Genomic DNA, 18149 nt, shown 5'->3' on the forward strand with positions numbered 1-18149 from the left:
GGGAACGGCTTGGAGCGACGTTTGGTTGGGCTGGTTATCTAGGAATTGCCCGGGCACCAAAGGGTGCGTGCGTGTCATTTGAGGTCAAGTCACCCAGAAGCTGGAAGCACAGAAGGGTGTGCTGCCGCGCTGCCCCATCGCTTGGGTTTGCTCTGAGGACTGCATGCCTGCACAGGGATCTGTGGAAAAAGAGTTCAAACCAAGGTGTTGAGGTGCTGCTGAAAGTTTGTAACCCTTGCAGGTAGTCACCTGAGACCACAGAGCATTGCCCATACCACCCCCATTCACCCGCTTCTTGGAGCCAAGGAATGGGAGAACGGTTGGTCTTAGACTAATCTCGTTCATGTCTTTATCTTCTTGGATTTGGAAGCAGACAGGAACCAGCTCTGAGTTAAATCTTTTTGGTGACCTCCTTGAGAACTGGAGCAAGCCCAAGCCTCCCTGCAGCAGCCGCAGTCTCACCCTGGGTGGTTGTTGCCTGTCCTCTCCCAGTTGCAGTGCCATCCCCAGCGCAGAGCCAGGGAGGATGCGCCCGTGTCGCGGTTCCTCCCAGAGTCTCTAGTTCAGCTTCCAGTCCCTGCTCCCTTGAGGTCTGCCCAAGAGCAGGGCAGGGTAGTCCCCTCTGTGCATCTCTCTGGAGATCACACTGGTCAGGTCTTCTTGGGGCACGAGCCCAGGAAAGAGCCAGCCGTATCGGAGAGGGTCAGGGGAGAGCTGCAGTGCCCTGTGGAGCAGGGAAGGGCTGGAAGACGTGGAACAGGACACAGCTGTCAGGAGAGGCTAGAGGTCTGCAGCCTTATTTTGACCAAAAGATGAGATGCTATTAGGAGGCAGTGCAGAATGATATTAACAGTCTGCACGTGGAGTTTTTGGTCGTACCATAAATAGTCTCCCAGAAGAAATGGTGGAAGCACCAACTTTTGAATAACGCGAAGCTATGCAGATGAACGTACAAGGGAGTTACCCTGAGTTGTGTTGTTTTGGGCTTAAATTATGCTAGCTGTGACCCAACAGGGAATTTCCAGGTATCCCATTACTTACACCATACTATATTATATTATTAGCTGTTATAGCTGAGTGCTGTGATTAAAAAGACAACGGATGTCAGGGAAGAAGAACTGCCTGCCACCTACGTGCTCTTTTGCTCTATCTAATCTCTGATCCCCAGCCAGGCTTTCACAAATGAGCTTGTCATGGCATCTGACTGCCCGTGGCAACATCCCAACGTTATTCATATCAGAGCTGACTAGCTCTGGGCACTGGAAGTGAGACCTGGCACTTCTCCGCTGCCAGTTCCAATGCACCAGCTAATCATGGGAAGAAGGCAGGTCAGAGTCAAGGCTTTGCATCCGTGTTGGCAGAAGACAGCTGGCTGTGGACCCTCGGGAGGTCGTAGGGTCTTTTACCTCTAACCCGCCTGACTTGAGACTTCAGTATAGTGCAAGAGAAACCAGCGTGTGATGAGCTCCCAGATCACCCCCGAGTTGCTGGCTCACCGTCTGTTAACCAGTTACCATGTGGATGAATGGATCCAGGTTTTAGTTTTGAGTATGTGAATGAGGGGGGAGCTGAGAGCAGTGGGCCAGGGCAGGGCTGATCCTGAACCGTTCTGCCTCTCTGCTGTAGGATTACATGCAGAACGTCCATGGGAAGGAGATCGACCTGCTGAGAACGACAGTGAAGGTACCAGGCAAACGGCTACCCAGGGCAACAACGGCAGCAGCACCCAGCGCTAGCCCCAAAGCCAACGGGCTTGCGAAGGAGAGGAGCAGCACACAGCTGACGGGAGGCACAGGTAAGAGTTGGTGTGGGTGCCGCAGAGCTGGCGGCCAGCCTTCCCTCCGGTGCATCAGCAGTGCCTTGCTTTGCTGAGCCCGAAGCAAAAACGCTGTTCTGGGGTTTCTTGCTTTCACCACTCTTCGCAAGTGCCTTCGGTGGGTGTTGGTGTTTGTGTGGGTCTCAGGTAAGCTCCTGTTGGGATTTTATGCTGGTTAGTGTCCGGGACAGAAGAGAGTACAAGGGCTTAACTCTTGGCGTGAACTCCCTGAGAGGAAACATTGAGTCTGATGCATTGCTGGGGGGGGAAGCTGTTGCTGCCTAAAACAAATCTCAACCAGGGATGTCTCTTGATCCCTGGCAACTTCTTCTGTTTCTTTCCTTTTTTCTGGCCCCTTTTTTCCTCCTCACTTTCCCTCGGAGAAATCGTAACGTGAGGGGCTTGTTTTGTAATTAGTCTTCTGCGTGCACATTCGAGAAGCGCAGCTGCCACAGGGAGCGGCGAGAGGAGGTGAGGCTGGGAGGCTCTCTGGTTTCTCACGGCGTTCGTCCCACGCTGCTTACTGCTGCTCCTGCCGCAGGAAGTCTCTCGCCCTGCCCAGGGCAGCTGTTGAACTTAGGGCTTTCCTGCCCGAGTTTCCCCGGGCGTTGACATGCCGTTACTTTGTCCTCCGGGTTGGTATCCTTGGCCAGGATGGACAGTTTGCACACGCTGTTGGCAGCAGTCTAGTACAGCAGGGTACGGGTACCTCTCCACTCTTCGGCGTAACAAGGGAGTGCTGATAATGCTGCTGAAAACAGAAATCCTTCATAATCTGGTACTGCACGCTGTGCCACCGAGAGTGAACTTGGGTGACCACGTCCTCGTTTCTGTTCAGTCCTGCTCTACAATCCATCTCTGCCTGGTTGCGTCCTGTGGTCAGGGTGTTGTCGGTACTGTGCTTCACCTCTTTCTGGAGCTGAGGACTCATGAGATGGGGTGCAGCTGGAGCGAATGCCAGGGCACGGCTGGGGTCCTCAGCATCACCCACAACATAGGGAATGGGGCATGCTAACATCGCTGTGTTCGCGTGGTGCCGAGTGTGAAGTAATAAGCCCTTCTGAACCCCAACTGCTGTTTCTGTAGAGTCAGAATTGGTCTGCAGACCAGATAAAGTGCCAGTGAGTGATGGCAATTACTGTCTTTTTTGACCAAGGATGTGCAACTCTGCCTGTTTTCTGCCACGGCTCTCCACCGTATGCTCCCATTTCTTCACCGCCACTGCACGCCCTCAGCATGCCCGAATGTGGTAACCATTCCTGCCTCCGTACAGAGGCACTTCTCAGGCATGCATTTCTAGGTTGCTTTGTCTGAGCTCCTACTTCAAGAAGGTTATCGGGGCTGTAGGAAGCATTCAAAGACAAACCACAGAAAAGCTTACGGTGATGTCAAACCAAATGCCCACGTAACCCTGTATTCTGCTTTCAACAGCCAACTCAGTCCTGTTGGGCTCACAAGAGCAGATTGAGGTGTGACTTGATTACTGATTACTGCTGCTTGGAAAACCAGCGCCTCGAAGTCAGCGCTGTGCGAGGCCTTTCAGTCTGGTTGACAAACCTTGAGGAGACGCAGTGCGTGGAGGCTGAAGTTAGAGCAATTTAAACTTGAGACGAGATGTAGTTTCCTAGCAGGGAGGGTAATTAAATGTTGGAATAGTTTATCTGGAGAGCTGGTGGACTTAGCGCTGCTTGAAGCCTTTAAAATGAGATTAGTTATCTTTCTACAAGATATGCTTTAATCCAGCTCATGTGTGAGTCGCTGCGTGCATGTGTGCAGGGGATCAAACTGGATGGATACAGCGGTCTTTTCTCACGTAGAAATCTGTGAATCTGAGGTCCCCTGTTCACTGTCCTCTCTCTGGGCCCCTGAGCAGAACAGTGCTACTGTGCTACCCAGAGCACATGCATCAGCACGGGGCTCAGCATTAAGACAGCAACCTTAATCAGATTTTATGTGTCTTGGCTTTGGGTGGTTGTCTGCATTGGTCAGAAAGGTTTTTTTCTCCTGGTACACAAATGGTAAGATGTTTTCTGAGGAATTTTTTCAACTCACTCTGATGCCTCCAAGACTGATTGCAGCTGACGATGCAGTCGCCACGGTAAGTGCACTGACATGATAAAAATCCTCTGAGGTGACTTGCTCATATCCCTGTGTAATGCCGAGTACTGGATTTGGGGTCGGTAAAGAATCGGCCCTGCGTCAAATTGGCAGGGACTTTGCAGTTTTGCCGCCTTTGGGGCTAGGGATGGGACTGCTACTGGGGTCCACTGGGCATCTCTCATCTAATACATGCTTTGGGCAGCTGGAGAGGGAGCACCTAAAAATCTGCAGTTCTCTGCCAGTGCACAAGTTAATCGTCAGAGGACATGAGCTTTGGAGACCTGAATGATTTGCTGTCTTATACCAGGAGTGTCTGGGTAGAACCAAATGGCCTGTGTTTAGAGTTCGAAGCAGGTGGTCCGTGGTTTCCTTGCGACCTGAGCTCCGCCAGGGTAAGTGAGCGTGCTAATTAATGTCCGCTAGATGCACAGTCCTTACCCAGGGGCAAGAAAAGGAGAAGTGGATAAAGGGAAGGAAAAGAAAAAAAAGATAAAATATCTCACACTGCCCTCTATGTGGATAAAATACACATATGCAGCGCTCTGGTGATGATTCAATAGAACCTCCAAAGTAGGTACAGACAGTACAACTTGGAGCTAAATAGAGTAAGAATCAGGAAGGAGCTTGTAGTTGTGAAGTCCATGGGACTCTGAGCTCAATGGATGATTGTACCCTGGTACTTAAACCATTAAAGAAGGCAACTTTACAGTAGTCAGAGTTGGTTTTATTTTAGGTTGCATGTGTTCCCATTGTAAACCCTGTTTTCAGAGGCACGGAATGTTATCATCAGACTTTGCATCTGCCTTCTGTCCACCTAAGGCTTACTTTTTGTGGAGCATGTATGCAAACGTGGTGTCGTATGTGCCCGGGGAGGTTGTGCAGTCTCCGTCCTCAGAGATAGTCACAAACTGTCCAGACCCGGTCCAGGGCAGCTGGCTCTGGGTGGCCCTGCTTCATGGGGGTTGGACAAGACGACTTCCAGAGGTCCCTTCCAGCCTCAGCCATTCTGTGATTCTGTATTCGTTTTGTCAGTATTAAATTTTTTTCTCCAAGAGCTGTAAATCTTCAGAGATTTGGTGCAAAGATTGCCCAGAAGCAGAAGTTTTGTCCTCAATTAGAAACGTTTTTTTTTTCCTTTGTCCCCTGGAAAATATACTGGGATTTGATCAAAGTTTTGGAAGCTGGTTACTGGAAGCTCTAGAGCACTTAATCTCCTCCTGGGCTGTCAAGAGCTCCTGGCAGAATGGTCTCTGCTTTTCTGTGCTATTTTTTCTTCACTTGCCAACTGTAATCTCCTAACTTTTATTCTTGTATGAAATTTTACTGGTAAAGAGACTATCCAGAGGTAGAATAGTAGTTGAGATCAAGCACAGGGTCTGTTAACAGGCGTAGAGCTAACTAAATGCAATAACCAGCATTGGTACAACCTTTGCAGCTGAGCCCTAAATCAAGACCTTCAACATCAGGAAATCCTAAAGCCCAGGCGACGGGCCCATGTCACCTCTGCCAGCCTGCGCTCCTTGCCTGCTGTGTTGCAGGCAGTGCTGTGCGCAGAGTTAGCCCTGACCAAGCAGACCAGCCTGGGAAGCAAAGCCCCACGCCTGCACCTCCATGGACTCGAGCGGCGTGTTCTTCATCTGTGTCTCGACGCAGGATTTGCTGTTTGTGCGTCGTGCTCGCTGTCTCCCCGGTTATGTCGTGGAAGACCAAGAGGACACCTGGGAAGCGCCAGCCAAGGGTAGCTCGCCTGAGAACATTTTGGATATGCCTTCCAGAAGCATCTGTTGTATGCCCAGATATTTCCGTGGCACTTCCCTGCACCTTCTTGTCCCCTAGGTTTTCTTTGGAGACTTGTTGTCGTCTACCATTGAGCCGCTTGGTCCTCTGACACTATGGCTCAGCCATGCCGGCTGCTGAGCCGCTGGGTGTTCCTGGCACAGTTCTGGCTTACGGCAAAGACTCTTCTGGGCAACACCGTAGGGAGCAGTGCAGGCTGGCACACAGATTGGGCACAGCTTTTGGGGAGAGAGAGTTACCGTGTGTAGGCAAAAGCTTAGTTGTGCCATGGGGTGTCCGGACCGAGGGACGGTTGTTAGTGTGCACGTCTGCAGCGGGACCTCTCCTGGGGCTGGGCAGGTGGCCAGGCCGCTGCTGCAGGCCGACCTTCCCGAGGCGGAGCAGCACCTGGGCTGCTTTGTGCGAGCAGCGCAGCCCCGCGGCTGGCACGGGTGGGGGTCGGACGCACGCCAGGCAAGCCAGGAGAGCAGTCCGCCCCGGTGCGCGCTGCTGTCCCGCTCAGTACCCCACACTGACACAGGTCTTTAACCAAGGGCCCCGATGGCTCGTGTTCCACTATAAAAAGAATCCCTGTAGTGGCACAGATGTGGCCAGGGACAGCGATGAAATCATTTGTCTGTTCGAGCCATCCCTCCGTTGCCTAGGGTGGGAGGGTGTTGCATGTACGTGCTCCATCTTCCGCAGTCGCAATCACAAGACTTCTTTGGGCCAAGCATATTATGTCAGGAAAATGAGTGGCCTTATCCTGGGAGACAGGCGGGGAAGAAGGGGAATGTAACACCGGATTCCTGGAAAGCCGCAAGGGGCTGGGGGGGCAGAGCTCGCCTTCATGAGCTCTCCTCAACAAAACATCTCATCACTTAGGTGAGAATATATTGTGACTGATGGGCATGAAGGCTAAGAATATGTTAAAGGTATAAGTGATACATGGATATAGATACAAAGAGAGTAAATGCTGCTTATGATTTGTAAAGTGTTACTCAATACAAAAACAGGCCAAGAAGTGCTTTGAGTAGCAAAGGCACAGGTGCCTCAATAAGCCATCTGTAGTGCATTGGCATGGAATGGGAGCACAGGCAGGCCTTGGCAGAAAGAGGGGTACACCACAGACAGCATAAGCTTACACGGGGAACCGCACCACGGCAGAGATGAGGCTGGTTGTCGGCTTCCATGTCGGCTTCAGTGTTTGGATCGGTGAGCGCTCCGACGGAGGGGGTGGTCACGTGGACGCTGAACCCCAGCTTTTGGAGCTAGGTAGGGATGCCGACGTGAAGTGGTCTTGCTGATGGACGCTAAGACAGCGTTACGTGTTTTTACTCTTTGTAACAATTTCTTTCTGAACTTGGAGTGAGAAGTCAGATGTTTAAGCATCGCTTAGTGGATCTTTATTTTACAGTTAAGTCTTCCTTCTTGTTGAGGCAAGATGAACTAGGTTGGAAAATTCAGGGTGCATTGCCCTGGTGTTTGTGGCCAGCTGCACCCTGAGACGTGAGGAGGGAACCCCAGAGCAGGCAGCCAGTTCCTGGCACGGTCTAAAGGCCCTTTGTAAAATGGGCATTCTCCGGTGTCCATCTGGGGAGAAATCCTCCTTAGCGGGCACCGGTCAGCACCTTCCAAATGCACCTGAAGCCTAAGGACACCCATGCTTGCAGGTGCTGGTGGGGTTCAGCAGTAGGAGCCCTGCCACGGCCCCGTCCTGCACAGCTCTGCCCCTGCTCCCAGCACAGCCGAGCTCCTCTGTCCCTCCCCTGTGTCTGTGCCACAGCCGGGGCTGTTCTGCGCAGTCCCGGCCCAGCCGTGGTGGGCTGTGGGCTTTCCCGTCCCTGCTGCCGGCAGCACCCCCTGGTCCCCGCCAGCGGGGCAGGGACTCCTGCCCACCCTTGCGGGAGGACGGTGCGGGACGCGGCGGTGCTGCCAGGCCTGTGGTGTCTCCTGGGAAGGATCAACACCATCAGCCATCACCAGGGCTCGGCCCCCCCACCTCAGCACCGGCTACACATCCAAACCACTTGCGCTTCTCCAGTGCCAGCTGGAGCTTTTAGGGACAGTTTTGGCGTCGGTGCGGCCCTGGTGCCGCAGCTGGCTGTCAGGCACCTGTGCCAGCGCTGCAGAGGCTGGAGGGGACCGCAGGGCGCACCGGGCCGCGGGCGCTTGGGAGGGTGCCGCTGTGCGAGGGGCGCGTGGCAGAGACTCGGCCTCCCCCAGGCTGCAGAGTACTCGCCCACGTCCCCATCCCGCCAGCTCCTTCCCTCCTCCTCCCCGGCCTGGGCGGGCCGTCCTGCCCCCACGGCGCTTTGCCCGGGGGGTGCCCTGCCTGGCTGGTGCTGGGTGTCCGGAACGCGGCACCCCCTTGGTCTGCATTACAGTGTGTATGCACGCAGCTCACGCTACAGTTGTCCTGACGGACTCCATCTTGACGTTTTCCAACTTGTAGTATCTTAACTTTGTAATAAAGGTGGGTTTTTTCCCTTTGTAATACATTTCTGTAATACAGCTAAAAGACCCATCCTTTTCTGAAGAGCAGACCTTCTGCTCTTTGTCTCATCAGCAGATTTATGCCCTCGATCTGGTGAAGGACTGGGCCAGCTGAACACCGTTACTCTCTGAGCGAGCCTCCTGTGTCAGGAGGTGGGAGGCACCGTTCCTGGGCACTTGGGGCGTGCTGGGATGTAGGGACAAGGTGCTTGCTCCAACAGCCGGTGGACGTGGCTCCTTTATTCCTGACCTCTCTTCTCCCTGTGCTCTTCTCCTCTGCTCTCTTCTTCCCGCCCCCAGCCATTCCTGCCTGCCTCTCCCACCAGCAGCTCCATCCCCTGCTCACTTTTCCTCCTCGGTGCTGCCGGGCAGCTGGTGATGGGCAGCGTGAGCACAGAAGAGGCGTCCTGGTGCTCTGATTCCCCAGACCTAATACTGCTTCAGCACCAGGTGCCAGGAGAAGCAATTGCTCATGTTGCAACTCAGGCTGCATAGAAATAGTCACATACACTTATCCTGTTCATGTCAGAGACTCCCAGAGACTTAGAAGGATCCATCTGTGCTTCTCCGTTTGTCTAAATTTCCACAGCTAGAAATGAGACCACCAGAAGCACTAGGTTAGTCAGAGCATCCCTGCATCTGGGTTTCAGAGTCAGATGTGTCCTAAAAGGACGGTGGTACTTGCTAAAGGACTTTTTTGAAACACCTAGTAGAAGCTCTCCACAAGCAGTGGGAACCGTGGAGACTCCTACAGTCTCAAAGGAAGAGCACAATTGGGTTCTTGCCTTTGGAGAAAGCTGAGAAAGAGTTCTTGGCAATTACTGCTCAGTCTTGTAAATCACCGGTCAGGTGAGATAGTGCTGGCTGGTGATGGAAACACCTGTGTTATTCTGGGTTTCTGGATTGGAGCAGTACTGGGCCAGATGCTGGGCGCGCCGAGCGTGGGCAGCTTCCGTCGGCCGCACCTGGAGCAGACGGTGCCCAGCAGTGCCCCAGGTGAGCTCTGGGCACGCAGCTTCACGCGGTGATGTGGGCACCTCGCCAGCCAGAGCGTGCGCAGCACCTCGCAGCGTCTCCTGTGCCAGGCAAACCCAAGTGGTGTTTGGGTTGGAGAGGGCAGGAAAGGGATGTGCAGATCTCGCTGCCAGAGCTTAAGTTTGCTGTGTTCTGGGTATAAATTGGCTCTGAGTATGGAGCCTGGCAGCGTGTATTCACTGCACGTGTGGCAGTGCTGGTTCAGGTGTCTCCTTCAGATCCCCGCGGGTCCTCTTCCCACTGCAATATTGCTTCTCTTCCACTCTCCTTCAGGGATCCCCAGATGTATCTTTGCTGTAGTTCAGCAAGCTCACCCTTCCTGCTTCTTTGCCCCATCTGTATCTCATTCAGTGTGTGTTTCTGGCTTGAAGAATGAGGGCAGCTCCTACTCAAAGTGCAGACTGGATGAAAAGGAATTTTTTAGTGGGGAAGGACAGATGGTAGCACAAGAAAAGTATGGAGACAATGTCAATCAGCAGGAGAGACTGGTCTCAGCGCAGCTGCAGCCCTGAATTCTTGCTTTGCAGAGGTTTGTAGGGACCTACTCCAAAGCAGTCAACGCAGGGGAAAAGGGTGTGAAGCATACTGCCTGAAAACGTGGTACGCGATGCCTGCGCACGTACTTACACGCACGCTTAACGTGGGCAGGCACAGAGCACATGAGCCTGTTCCTTGACACTGCATTGCAGCTGAGCAACGTAGAAGGAAGCCAAGCAGCTGAACACTGGAAAACCTGCCTTGAAATGAGAAGTTCAAGTGTAAGGAGAAGTCAGCAGAGATTGCTGAGATTGTTGTGGTTGCAAGCAGCTACATGGAGGCACAGTTTCCGACAGCAGAAGGCTGTCTGATCTCCAGGCAGAAGCAGTGCAGATGCTGTGCCTCAGCCAGAGATGCTGAGCTAACGCAGCAGCCCCAAGTGAGATTTTCTGGCCGGCATTGCGCAGGCAGCCGGCTGGGCGGCTTGGAGATGGGACTAAAGCAAATAAAGCGTGGGGGAGCCAGAGCATGGTGTTAGGGGCGGAGGCTAAAGGAGAAAGCTCTGTCTGTTCCTGCAGTGGCTCAGTGTGGGGCTCTCCCGCTCGCTGAGGACCAGGAGCCTCCCATGGGATTTGCCGCCAAGTGGTGCGGGAGAGCAAAGATTGCACCAGTGTCTGTGGCGCAGAGGAGGCCAAGTGGAATGAGCTGAGTTGGTCTCAGTGCAGGGGTGCGAGCTTAAGCATTGGAGTCTTTTCCGTGGGGAAGGAGTGGGAAGGGGCTGATGCTGCTTGGTCGCCTTCGCCCTGAGGAACAGTCTGCATGGTTTGACGTGTGTCAGGGCAGGCTGCATGCGAGCCCTTCTCCTCCTGCTGCAGCATTGCTTTTCTGTAGCTGAGGGAGAGCATTTTCTTAAGCGTGTCTGTGGTGGTAGAGGCACTGCTTGGGGTGCAGTGTCTTGGCTGATGCTCGTGTTTGCTCTGAAGTGACGAGGGTCCAGCTGTCCCCTGGCTGAGTTATGAGTGCTTGCATTGATTCACAGCTCCACGGGCCGGAGCCAGCCGGCCAGGCTCCTCAGGAACATGCAGGACAGCCCTCGGTGCGCTGCACATGGGTAGCTTGCCTCTCCCCTTGGCTGTTGTGCCAGATGGGGTGATGGAGAGCCTGGGCTGGTCTCAGCCGCTCAGCGAAGCGCCTGGGAGCCCAGCCTGGGCTGGAGATGGTGCTGGGTTTCCAAGCAGCCGCAGGATTTTTGCCAGGTTCATGCTGACGCCTAGCAGCCCGCTTCGTTGTTGCTTCCAGAGCAGATAGCCCGGGAGCATGTTTGCACAAGGCAGGCGGGAGGAGAGCACCTTGCCCTTGCCGGTGCCTGCCTGGCCGCTGGTGCTGGGGGAGCGTGGCGGCAGCGGGTGCCCCCCTCCGCCAGGCCTGGTGCGTGTGCGCTGCCCCCCGATGCTCTGCCTCTGCAGAGTGAGGGATTGGCTCCCCCAGGCCGGGGTTGCTGAGCCTGCTGTGATCATGTCACGTCGGGCTCCGTCGATGTTAACATCTCATTATCTTTGTTACTGTAATTACATTATCCGCTGCTTTATGCAGAATTATTCTCCGAGGACTAATTGATGGATCCATGTTTAATTCATTAATCATTAGCATCAAATTCGACAATTACAGTGCACACTGATTGTGGAATTTCAAATGTAATGAGGGAAGAATTAACAAAGAAAAGGGAAAACCTGTTTCCCTGGCATACCGCTGCTCGCCATGGGGGACAATGACATTGAGGGAAGAAGAGGCAGCAGAGAGCAGGGTGGCGCAGGTCATGGCAGACGGGAGGCTGGTGGGATCATCTTGTGCCTTTCTCCTGGTTGTGGCTGCACAATATATTCTTTCAGGTCAGAGCAGGGTCATTAATCTCCTACAAAAGAATGGGTATTTGGGTACCGAGGAGGAAAAGCTTTAGCTCTCACTTCTGGAACAAAGTTGCCTTCTCCACCCTGCAAATAGTCCATGGGTGCAGGAGCAGCACACCTCCCCCAGCCGTGGCAGGTTTCCGGGGACACCAAGAGCATCCCCAGTGCACACGTGTGCTCGCACACTTCGCAGGGAAAGCCAGCTCGTCAAGGTCTGGTGTCTTCAAAATGAGCTTACTGCCCCCATGATTTGCCCCTAATCCCGTGGCTGGTGTGTTACCTGCACGGTGCATAGGACCTGCTCTTAAAATCTATGGCTCCCTCTCGTCGTTCAGTATTTCCTGCTCTGAGGCAGGAATCCTGTAACGCTGCTCTCTTTATTTTGCTGCCCGTGAACTAGTTAGCAGAAAGCAAGCCAGAGCAGTGTTCCCAGTCCTGCCCCATCAGCCAGTGGATCTGCTCGTCTCAAGGACCAGGGTTGGTGAAAGAGCCCTACACAGCTGTTTCAGTACCAGATGTGGATACACTCCTTCCCTCCCTCTAGACGTGCTACCGCAGGGTCTCCTTGCTTATGGAAACGGGCAGCTTCTGCTTCGTATTTCAGTGGTCCTTGCCACTTCACTGAGTCTGAGGATGCAGACAGGCCTTCCCTGGCACATCGTGGTGAGTCGGTTAAATAGCCGGGGATGCTCGGTTTTGTGTTGTCACCCTTGACTGAGATGTTGGAACTGGCTGCCAGCTTGTGCCCAGTCTGCTTCAGTGCAGAGCAGAACAGTTCGATTTAGGTGGAGGTTTCCAGCTTCGTTTGCCGGGGTACCGCAGCTGCAGTCGGAGCGAGCAGCTCCGCGGACAGACACTTGCCAGACTGGCCCGGGCCGATGCTGCCTGCAGGAGCGAGGTGGGGTGTGCTTCTCTGAGCAGGGCCATGTGCTGCTGACCGCGAGCCTGGTGTTAAACCGCGGCTGGACGTGATTTCAGCTAGCTCGCTTTGCTTTCTGTTGAGTCCCACTGGAAAAGTTCAGCGTCAGTTACTGTTGTTCAGCCAAGGGCCAAGAACTTGGACGTGGGGACACCAAAGCTGAAAGGAAGAGGGTGAAAGTCTGTCTGTGGTGTTTGTCGCTGTGGGACCTTTATCCTTCCCAATAATGTGTTAAAGGGTTGTTTGTAGTCTGAAGATGAAGCAGAGATCAGAGATTTAGTAAAATCTATCTGTAATTAATACTTTGCATCATGAATCATGTATAAAATACTGCAAACTCATATGTATATTATGAATATTATAAATTCACTATAACATTCATACGGTAACATCTTGCGAATGTTTATCTGGCTGCCTGAAGTAGGAGGATGAATCCAAATGTGAGGTTGGAGCCATTGCATTCAATGCTTTGCCTTGAGCAGAAGCGAGAAGTTGTTGGGACTTCCTGGGGAGAGGCGGAGTGCGTCAGGGGCACGAAGGGATGACACGAGGCCGGGCAGTTCCAGCAAACCTTGGTGCCCGGTTCCTGTGGCGGACAGAAGCCTGAAGGACCGAGATGTGCTGGATCAGCTTGAGGTGGTATTTGCTAGGCGTATGCTAGAGTTACTATGAATTTCATGTTTCCAAGCGTTCTAACTCTGTTCTCTCAGCTACTGTTCTTTCTTTCTATAGAAGGAAAACTGAGGCAAAGAGGAGATAAAGCCAAAATCGTCAAAAGCATCCACTAACTATGTGCCCCCAGTTTAGAGCCTAAGAATTGCTTTTTCTTTCCCAAGAAGTTAGCCTTTTTTTAGCCCTTTAAAGTGTAGCTGTGAGCAGTGAGCTCCTGTTTATCAGTCCTCAGAGTCTCCACCTGGGCACTCAGAAAAGGAGGAGCATGTTATTGGTGGCTGGTTTTGATAAGTGTTGGTATAAGTGACTTGAACGGCAGTTCTGGGAATGTTGCAGCAGTGTATGGATTAGATCCCAGGGCCTCAAAGGAAACATTCAGCTCCTTAGCCTTGGGCTGCCCCTGCTTTCCCTGCTGCCTTCTGCGTTGTTCTTTTGCGCACCTTGATTCTGTGAGAAATCTTTCAGAAGTCCCAAAGATAACAGACCACCTCACCATCATCATCATCCCCATCATCCTCAGGTGCGTGCTGTCCCCAGGTCTGCCAGTTCATCTCCGGCCCACTGTCCTTCAGGTGGGCAGGAGATGTGCAAGCACCGGCCTGTGCAGCGACCGCCTTTGTGCCTGGACGAGGTGGCACCACCCTACTGTGCTGAGCTGTTTCCACTGTAGACCAAGGGGATGGGATTTTTCGAGCAGCGGTGGGTGAAGACGTGCAGCTGCACTGTACCCGTTGCCAGGGGTGCAGGGAGCGTGCTGCAGTCCAGTTCCAGCCTGGTCCAGGGAACTGGACATCCTGCAGGGGTTGGAGCATATTTGGTGCAGTGCTGCAGCAGGTGTTCTTGTTTAATTTCATCCAGTTTGTGTGCTCAGGGACTGCTCAGCCACATGAACCAAAGGCGCCGGCCTGGCCTAAGCTAAACGTCGGTGCGGACTGGACTCGGAGGCTGCGCTGCCTGGCCATCGCTGCCTGGCCATCGCTGCCTGGGCTGTGTGACGAGGCAGAGCGCAAACGGCACTGTCCGCTTGATCCAAGCCCTTTCTGCACCCCCAAATCACTCGTGCGCCCATTCTGAGTGCAGGACCTCTCCCAGTGACTCCCGTGGCAGGGTAGTCAGTTGGCTAATGTAGGGTTAACCCCTTGGTTTGGAGGAGTTTACCTGTGGCTGTGGGTTAGTCACCGTTGGCTGTTCCTGCACAACCTCGAAGTGGGAAACTCGATTTTGGGATGAGCGTCCTCTCCCTGCTCAAGGGACTCAGTTACCTGCAACATCTTCGGGGGTTTACAGTATTCCATACTCCATAAAAGTGTTAATTTTCTGTATGTTTCAGATAACCCATGAACTTTGTCCCATCCCCAGCTTTCGATAAAGGCCACACGGTCTCTCTGGACGTGCGAGTAGATACCAGACCCAGGAGCGAGGTGCTCGCCAGCCATGTCTCCGCAGGCTGGCCATCCTACTGCCACCTCACCAGCTGTCAGGCTCCAGGGTTGTGCAGGTCCGTTGCAGTTGGGAGACTCAGGTTGTCTCTTTGCTTTTACCAGGGACTCCTGGGGTGACTGGCAAACTGCTGCCCGTGGTCTCTCAGTTTTCCCATCTGTACAACAGGAATAGCTATGCAGAGCATTCCTGCTTCCCAGAGGGACGTTGCAGCACTGGCACTGTGACGTGCTTCCGTGTCCTCCCCACAGATCCCAGGGACAAAGTACAGCACTGTGTCACGCTTCCTAAACTGCAGAGCAAGGCCACTGTCACAGGGTGTTATTGGGATGTGCCATGTCACAGTGGCAGCAGTATTTATGGTATTGCAACATATTGCATCCTTAGGTTTTATCGCAGTTTTGTCTCCCTTTAGGTGGCCGGCTGACTCGCTCTAGCCTGTAGGTAGGCAGTGGAATGATTTTTCCAGAATGAGTTTGCACTTGTGGGAGGAAGGAAACGCTTTCTACCAGGGATGAAATCAGATACGCTAAGGTGTTTGGGGTTTATCTGGAGTGGCAAAGGTGTATACCAGCACTGCAGGTCTGAATTGGGGCATGCTGTGGCACATCAGCTGAAACTGCTGATCCGTTGGTTGTAAAGTGGCAAGGCACACTGAGCTGCTCCGCTGAGATATCCTGGACTCTGCGTGAATATGCGAAGTTGTTACTGAGTTGGGCAAATTGGATTGTGTTTGCACCGGCCAAGAGAGGAGAGGCGTGGGGGTATCTGTGAGGCAGAGCAGCAAGGAGCAACTCGGATGAAATCCCTTACAAAAACCCACAGTCTGTATACAGTCTATAGCAGCTCCTTGCTACATCTGCCTTCCTCCAGAGCCTGTCCTTATTACATCTGAAGACCATTTTATCTGCGCTTGAGCTATTATGTGAAAATACTGGTGGCCTATTCAGTCATACAGAAAAACTATTACTGTTGTATCATTTTCCAGCTTTACTGGTGACTCTGCAGATGTTTGCAAAGATGCTGCCATTCTCAGAGGTGATGACCCAACTTCCTTGAGCGTATTAAGTAGCTTCATCTACCGCTTCGTTTCCAGAAGGGCCTCATGCTCCCCTTGTCAGAGCATGACTCCCCTCTGGAGCCGATGAGCCAGGAGTCGTGCCTGGGAGCCGCGCTGCCTGCTCCCACCGTTCCTGGGAGCCATAGGAGCTGTCGCCCAGCCATGAAAATGAGGTTTCGGCTCCTGCCATGTGGCCGGGGTTCCGTACAAGCATGGGGAGAAAGGCAGCACCTTCTTGCTTCAGACCCGATCTTCTTCTTGCGGGCTTCCTTTGCCAGACATCTGGCTGCTGTTCTCCATTTTGACCTGCCAGTTGCCCGAGGTTTCTGTCCAGAACTTGTTCTGTCTTTGCCCATCTTTTAGAGAGCTGCGCACCCGTCTCTCTACTTTGTATGTCTGCACCCAGAGCCTTGCTGCTTGGGAGGTGCGAGCACTCAGCTCGCTAGACTCATAGGCTGGGCATCACAGACACGCTGTATTGTGAGTTTTCTCAAAAGGCAGCTTCTCTGGTGTGTGACCAGCTTCTCTTCCAGTTTTCACCCTCATCCACAGCTGCCTTCCAGTATATCCAGCCCTTCTACTTTTTACCCTTGCAACCACAGCAATGGTGTGGCTCACACGTGCTCAGCAGTCACGTTCTCCAAGAGTATGCAGGATAGGCGTGCTGGGGTACAACCTGTACCTGCGACCGCGGGCTTCGCTCAGACTGCAGAGCATCGCTCAGGTGGGCTGCCCTCGCCTGACGAACCCTGTGCCCAGAGGACGTGTGGAACCTTCTCGGGTCTCTGCTCCATGCTGCCCTCCGGGGAGCCCAGCCTCTGCGGCTCCGGCACCCCACGCTGCATCTAGACACAGGGCACGAGCCCCAGTGTCCCCACGAGAGCGACCTGCAGGTGCAGCCCTGGTCTGTGGAGGTGGCCACTAGCGTTGTGAGAGCATCCAGCCACGCTGGGCCCAGCGATGCCGTCGCAGCCCTGGCTTTGCTGTGCATCCCTGGGGTGGGCTGCCCTGCCCCTTGTCCAGACCAGCGAGGATGTGCCCTGGCTGCCATCGCTCAAACCCATCTCCCCCGCACAGAGCTCCTGGTCCTCGGGGTGAGCAGCACCATGAGCCGTGTGGGCAGGGAGAAGCTCGCAGGAGGAATCGGAGCACAGGAGGGAGCTGCCAGTGCCGGCTCCCCTCCCCACCCCGACTCTCTCTGCCCTCCCCGATGGGAAACCAGAGATTGATTTTCTCCAACCCAACAGTATAATCACTAACCCTAATTAGAGATAATTACTGGGACTTGATACACTTATTACTTGCTAGAACACTAAAGGACCTGTGCATTGCAGGGCTGAGCAAGGAAAAAGGCCTCAGAGAAAGTGAGGAGGAGAGGAACAGAGAGGAGAGAAGAACAAGGCAGACAAAACGCTGTGATGATCGGAGCCCTTACCGGGAAGTGCCGAGGAAAGCCAGATGGGCACGCAGCTTCGTCGCACAGGGGCAGCAAGCCAGACCCATCGGCTGCAGTTGTAGTTATAAGCATCCTGCATTTCTGAACATCTGGCTCTGGGTGCCTTGCACAGGGCACCTGGAAAAATGAAGAGGGTATAATTAGTAGCCACCTGTGAAAATCTCAGGATAAATAACTTGCCCCACATTGCCAAGGAAGACTGGGGCGACAGGGTAGCTGGTATTCTCCTGGGGCGGACTGAGGAGCTTTTCCAGAAAACCATGCTTTCGCTTCCCTACAGACCGCGCTTGTGCCGCAAAAGGAGAGGGGCAGGGGAGCAACCTTTTACAGGCAACAAACTCACGCCCTTTCTGCTGCCACCCCGTCTTCCTGCTGGCGCACCCCTTCTTGAGTGCAGGCTGCCACTCCTGGTCTGAGTCCCCCTTCCTGGCCTCGCGGCTGCTCTGCGCTACGGGCACGCGGTTCGGCGGCTGGGGTCTTCATTCTGTTGCTGGACAGTGAGGTGTCCCAGAGGAAGGTGCAAAAGCCCATTGCTAGCAGAGGAGGGATAGAGTCACCCTGTTACAGGCTTGCTCCAAATAGAGTTTTTCATATGACTGAATCTTCTTGTTGTTCAGGACCTGCCCAGAGCCACGGGGAGTATTTTGGCTGTTTGTTCCTGGCAGGAGCAGTGCTTGCTCTGTCCCCTCCTAGGGGACCTCTGCAGAACTTCAAGCCGACCCGCGGTCTCGCCTGGTATTGTGCGCGCTGGGTGGCTGTGTTGCTGTGTGCCAGGCGGCCTCTGTAGACAAAGCGAGCAGGGGTGGATAAAACATGTTGGGAGTGATTAGCTTTAGAAACGGAAGTTATGTAAGAAAATATAATACAATTCTAGCGTAAGCTGAATGGCCTTTTCAGTTGCTAGCGTTCGTGAGCTGTGTGCAAATGCTGGGTTTTCATCATTCGCTGCAATACTTGTCCAGGTCCGTACTTCTGCAGCAAACCCAGTGTCCTGG

General features: G+C 53.6%; 1 protein-coding gene and 1 long non-coding RNA gene across 4 annotated transcripts in view; one reads left to right on the forward strand and one right to left on the reverse strand.

The window, feature by feature from the left end:
* The window catches only part of AGAP3 (ArfGAP with GTPase domain, ankyrin repeat and PH domain 3), a 152552-nt gene that overhangs the window by 101301 nt on the left and 33102 nt on the right, over nucleotides 1–18149 (forward strand). For both annotated transcript variants that reach the window (XM_087732846.1, XM_087732836.1), the window contains exon 11: nucleotides 1627–1795. In XM_087732846.1, the coding sequence (XP_087588972.1) occupies nucleotides 1627–1795 (169 nt within the window). The remainder of the gene's footprint in view (nucleotides 1–1626; nucleotides 1796–18149) is intronic.
* LOC148057734 (uncharacterized) lies at nucleotides 11514–17795 on the reverse strand. 2 transcript variants are annotated; one of them, XR_015699035.1, is made up of 3 exons: nucleotides 17498–17795; nucleotides 17134–17271; nucleotides 11514–11612 (listed from the first exon to the last, which is right to left on the reverse strand). It is a non-coding gene; the product is annotated as an uncharacterized LOC148057734 (long non-coding RNA). The 2 variants fall into 2 exon arrangements; XR_015699033.1 differs by lacking the exon at nucleotides 11514–11612 and adding an exon at nucleotides 12146–12776.

This window comes from Nipponia nippon, unplaced genomic scaffold (assembly GCF_047370975.1).
Source record: "Nipponia nippon isolate SJK-2023a ecotype South Korea unplaced genomic scaffold, ASM4737097v1 scaffold_1, whole genome shotgun sequence".
Classification (NCBI taxonomy): Eukaryota; Metazoa; Chordata; class Aves; order Pelecaniformes; family Threskiornithidae; genus Nipponia; species Nipponia nippon.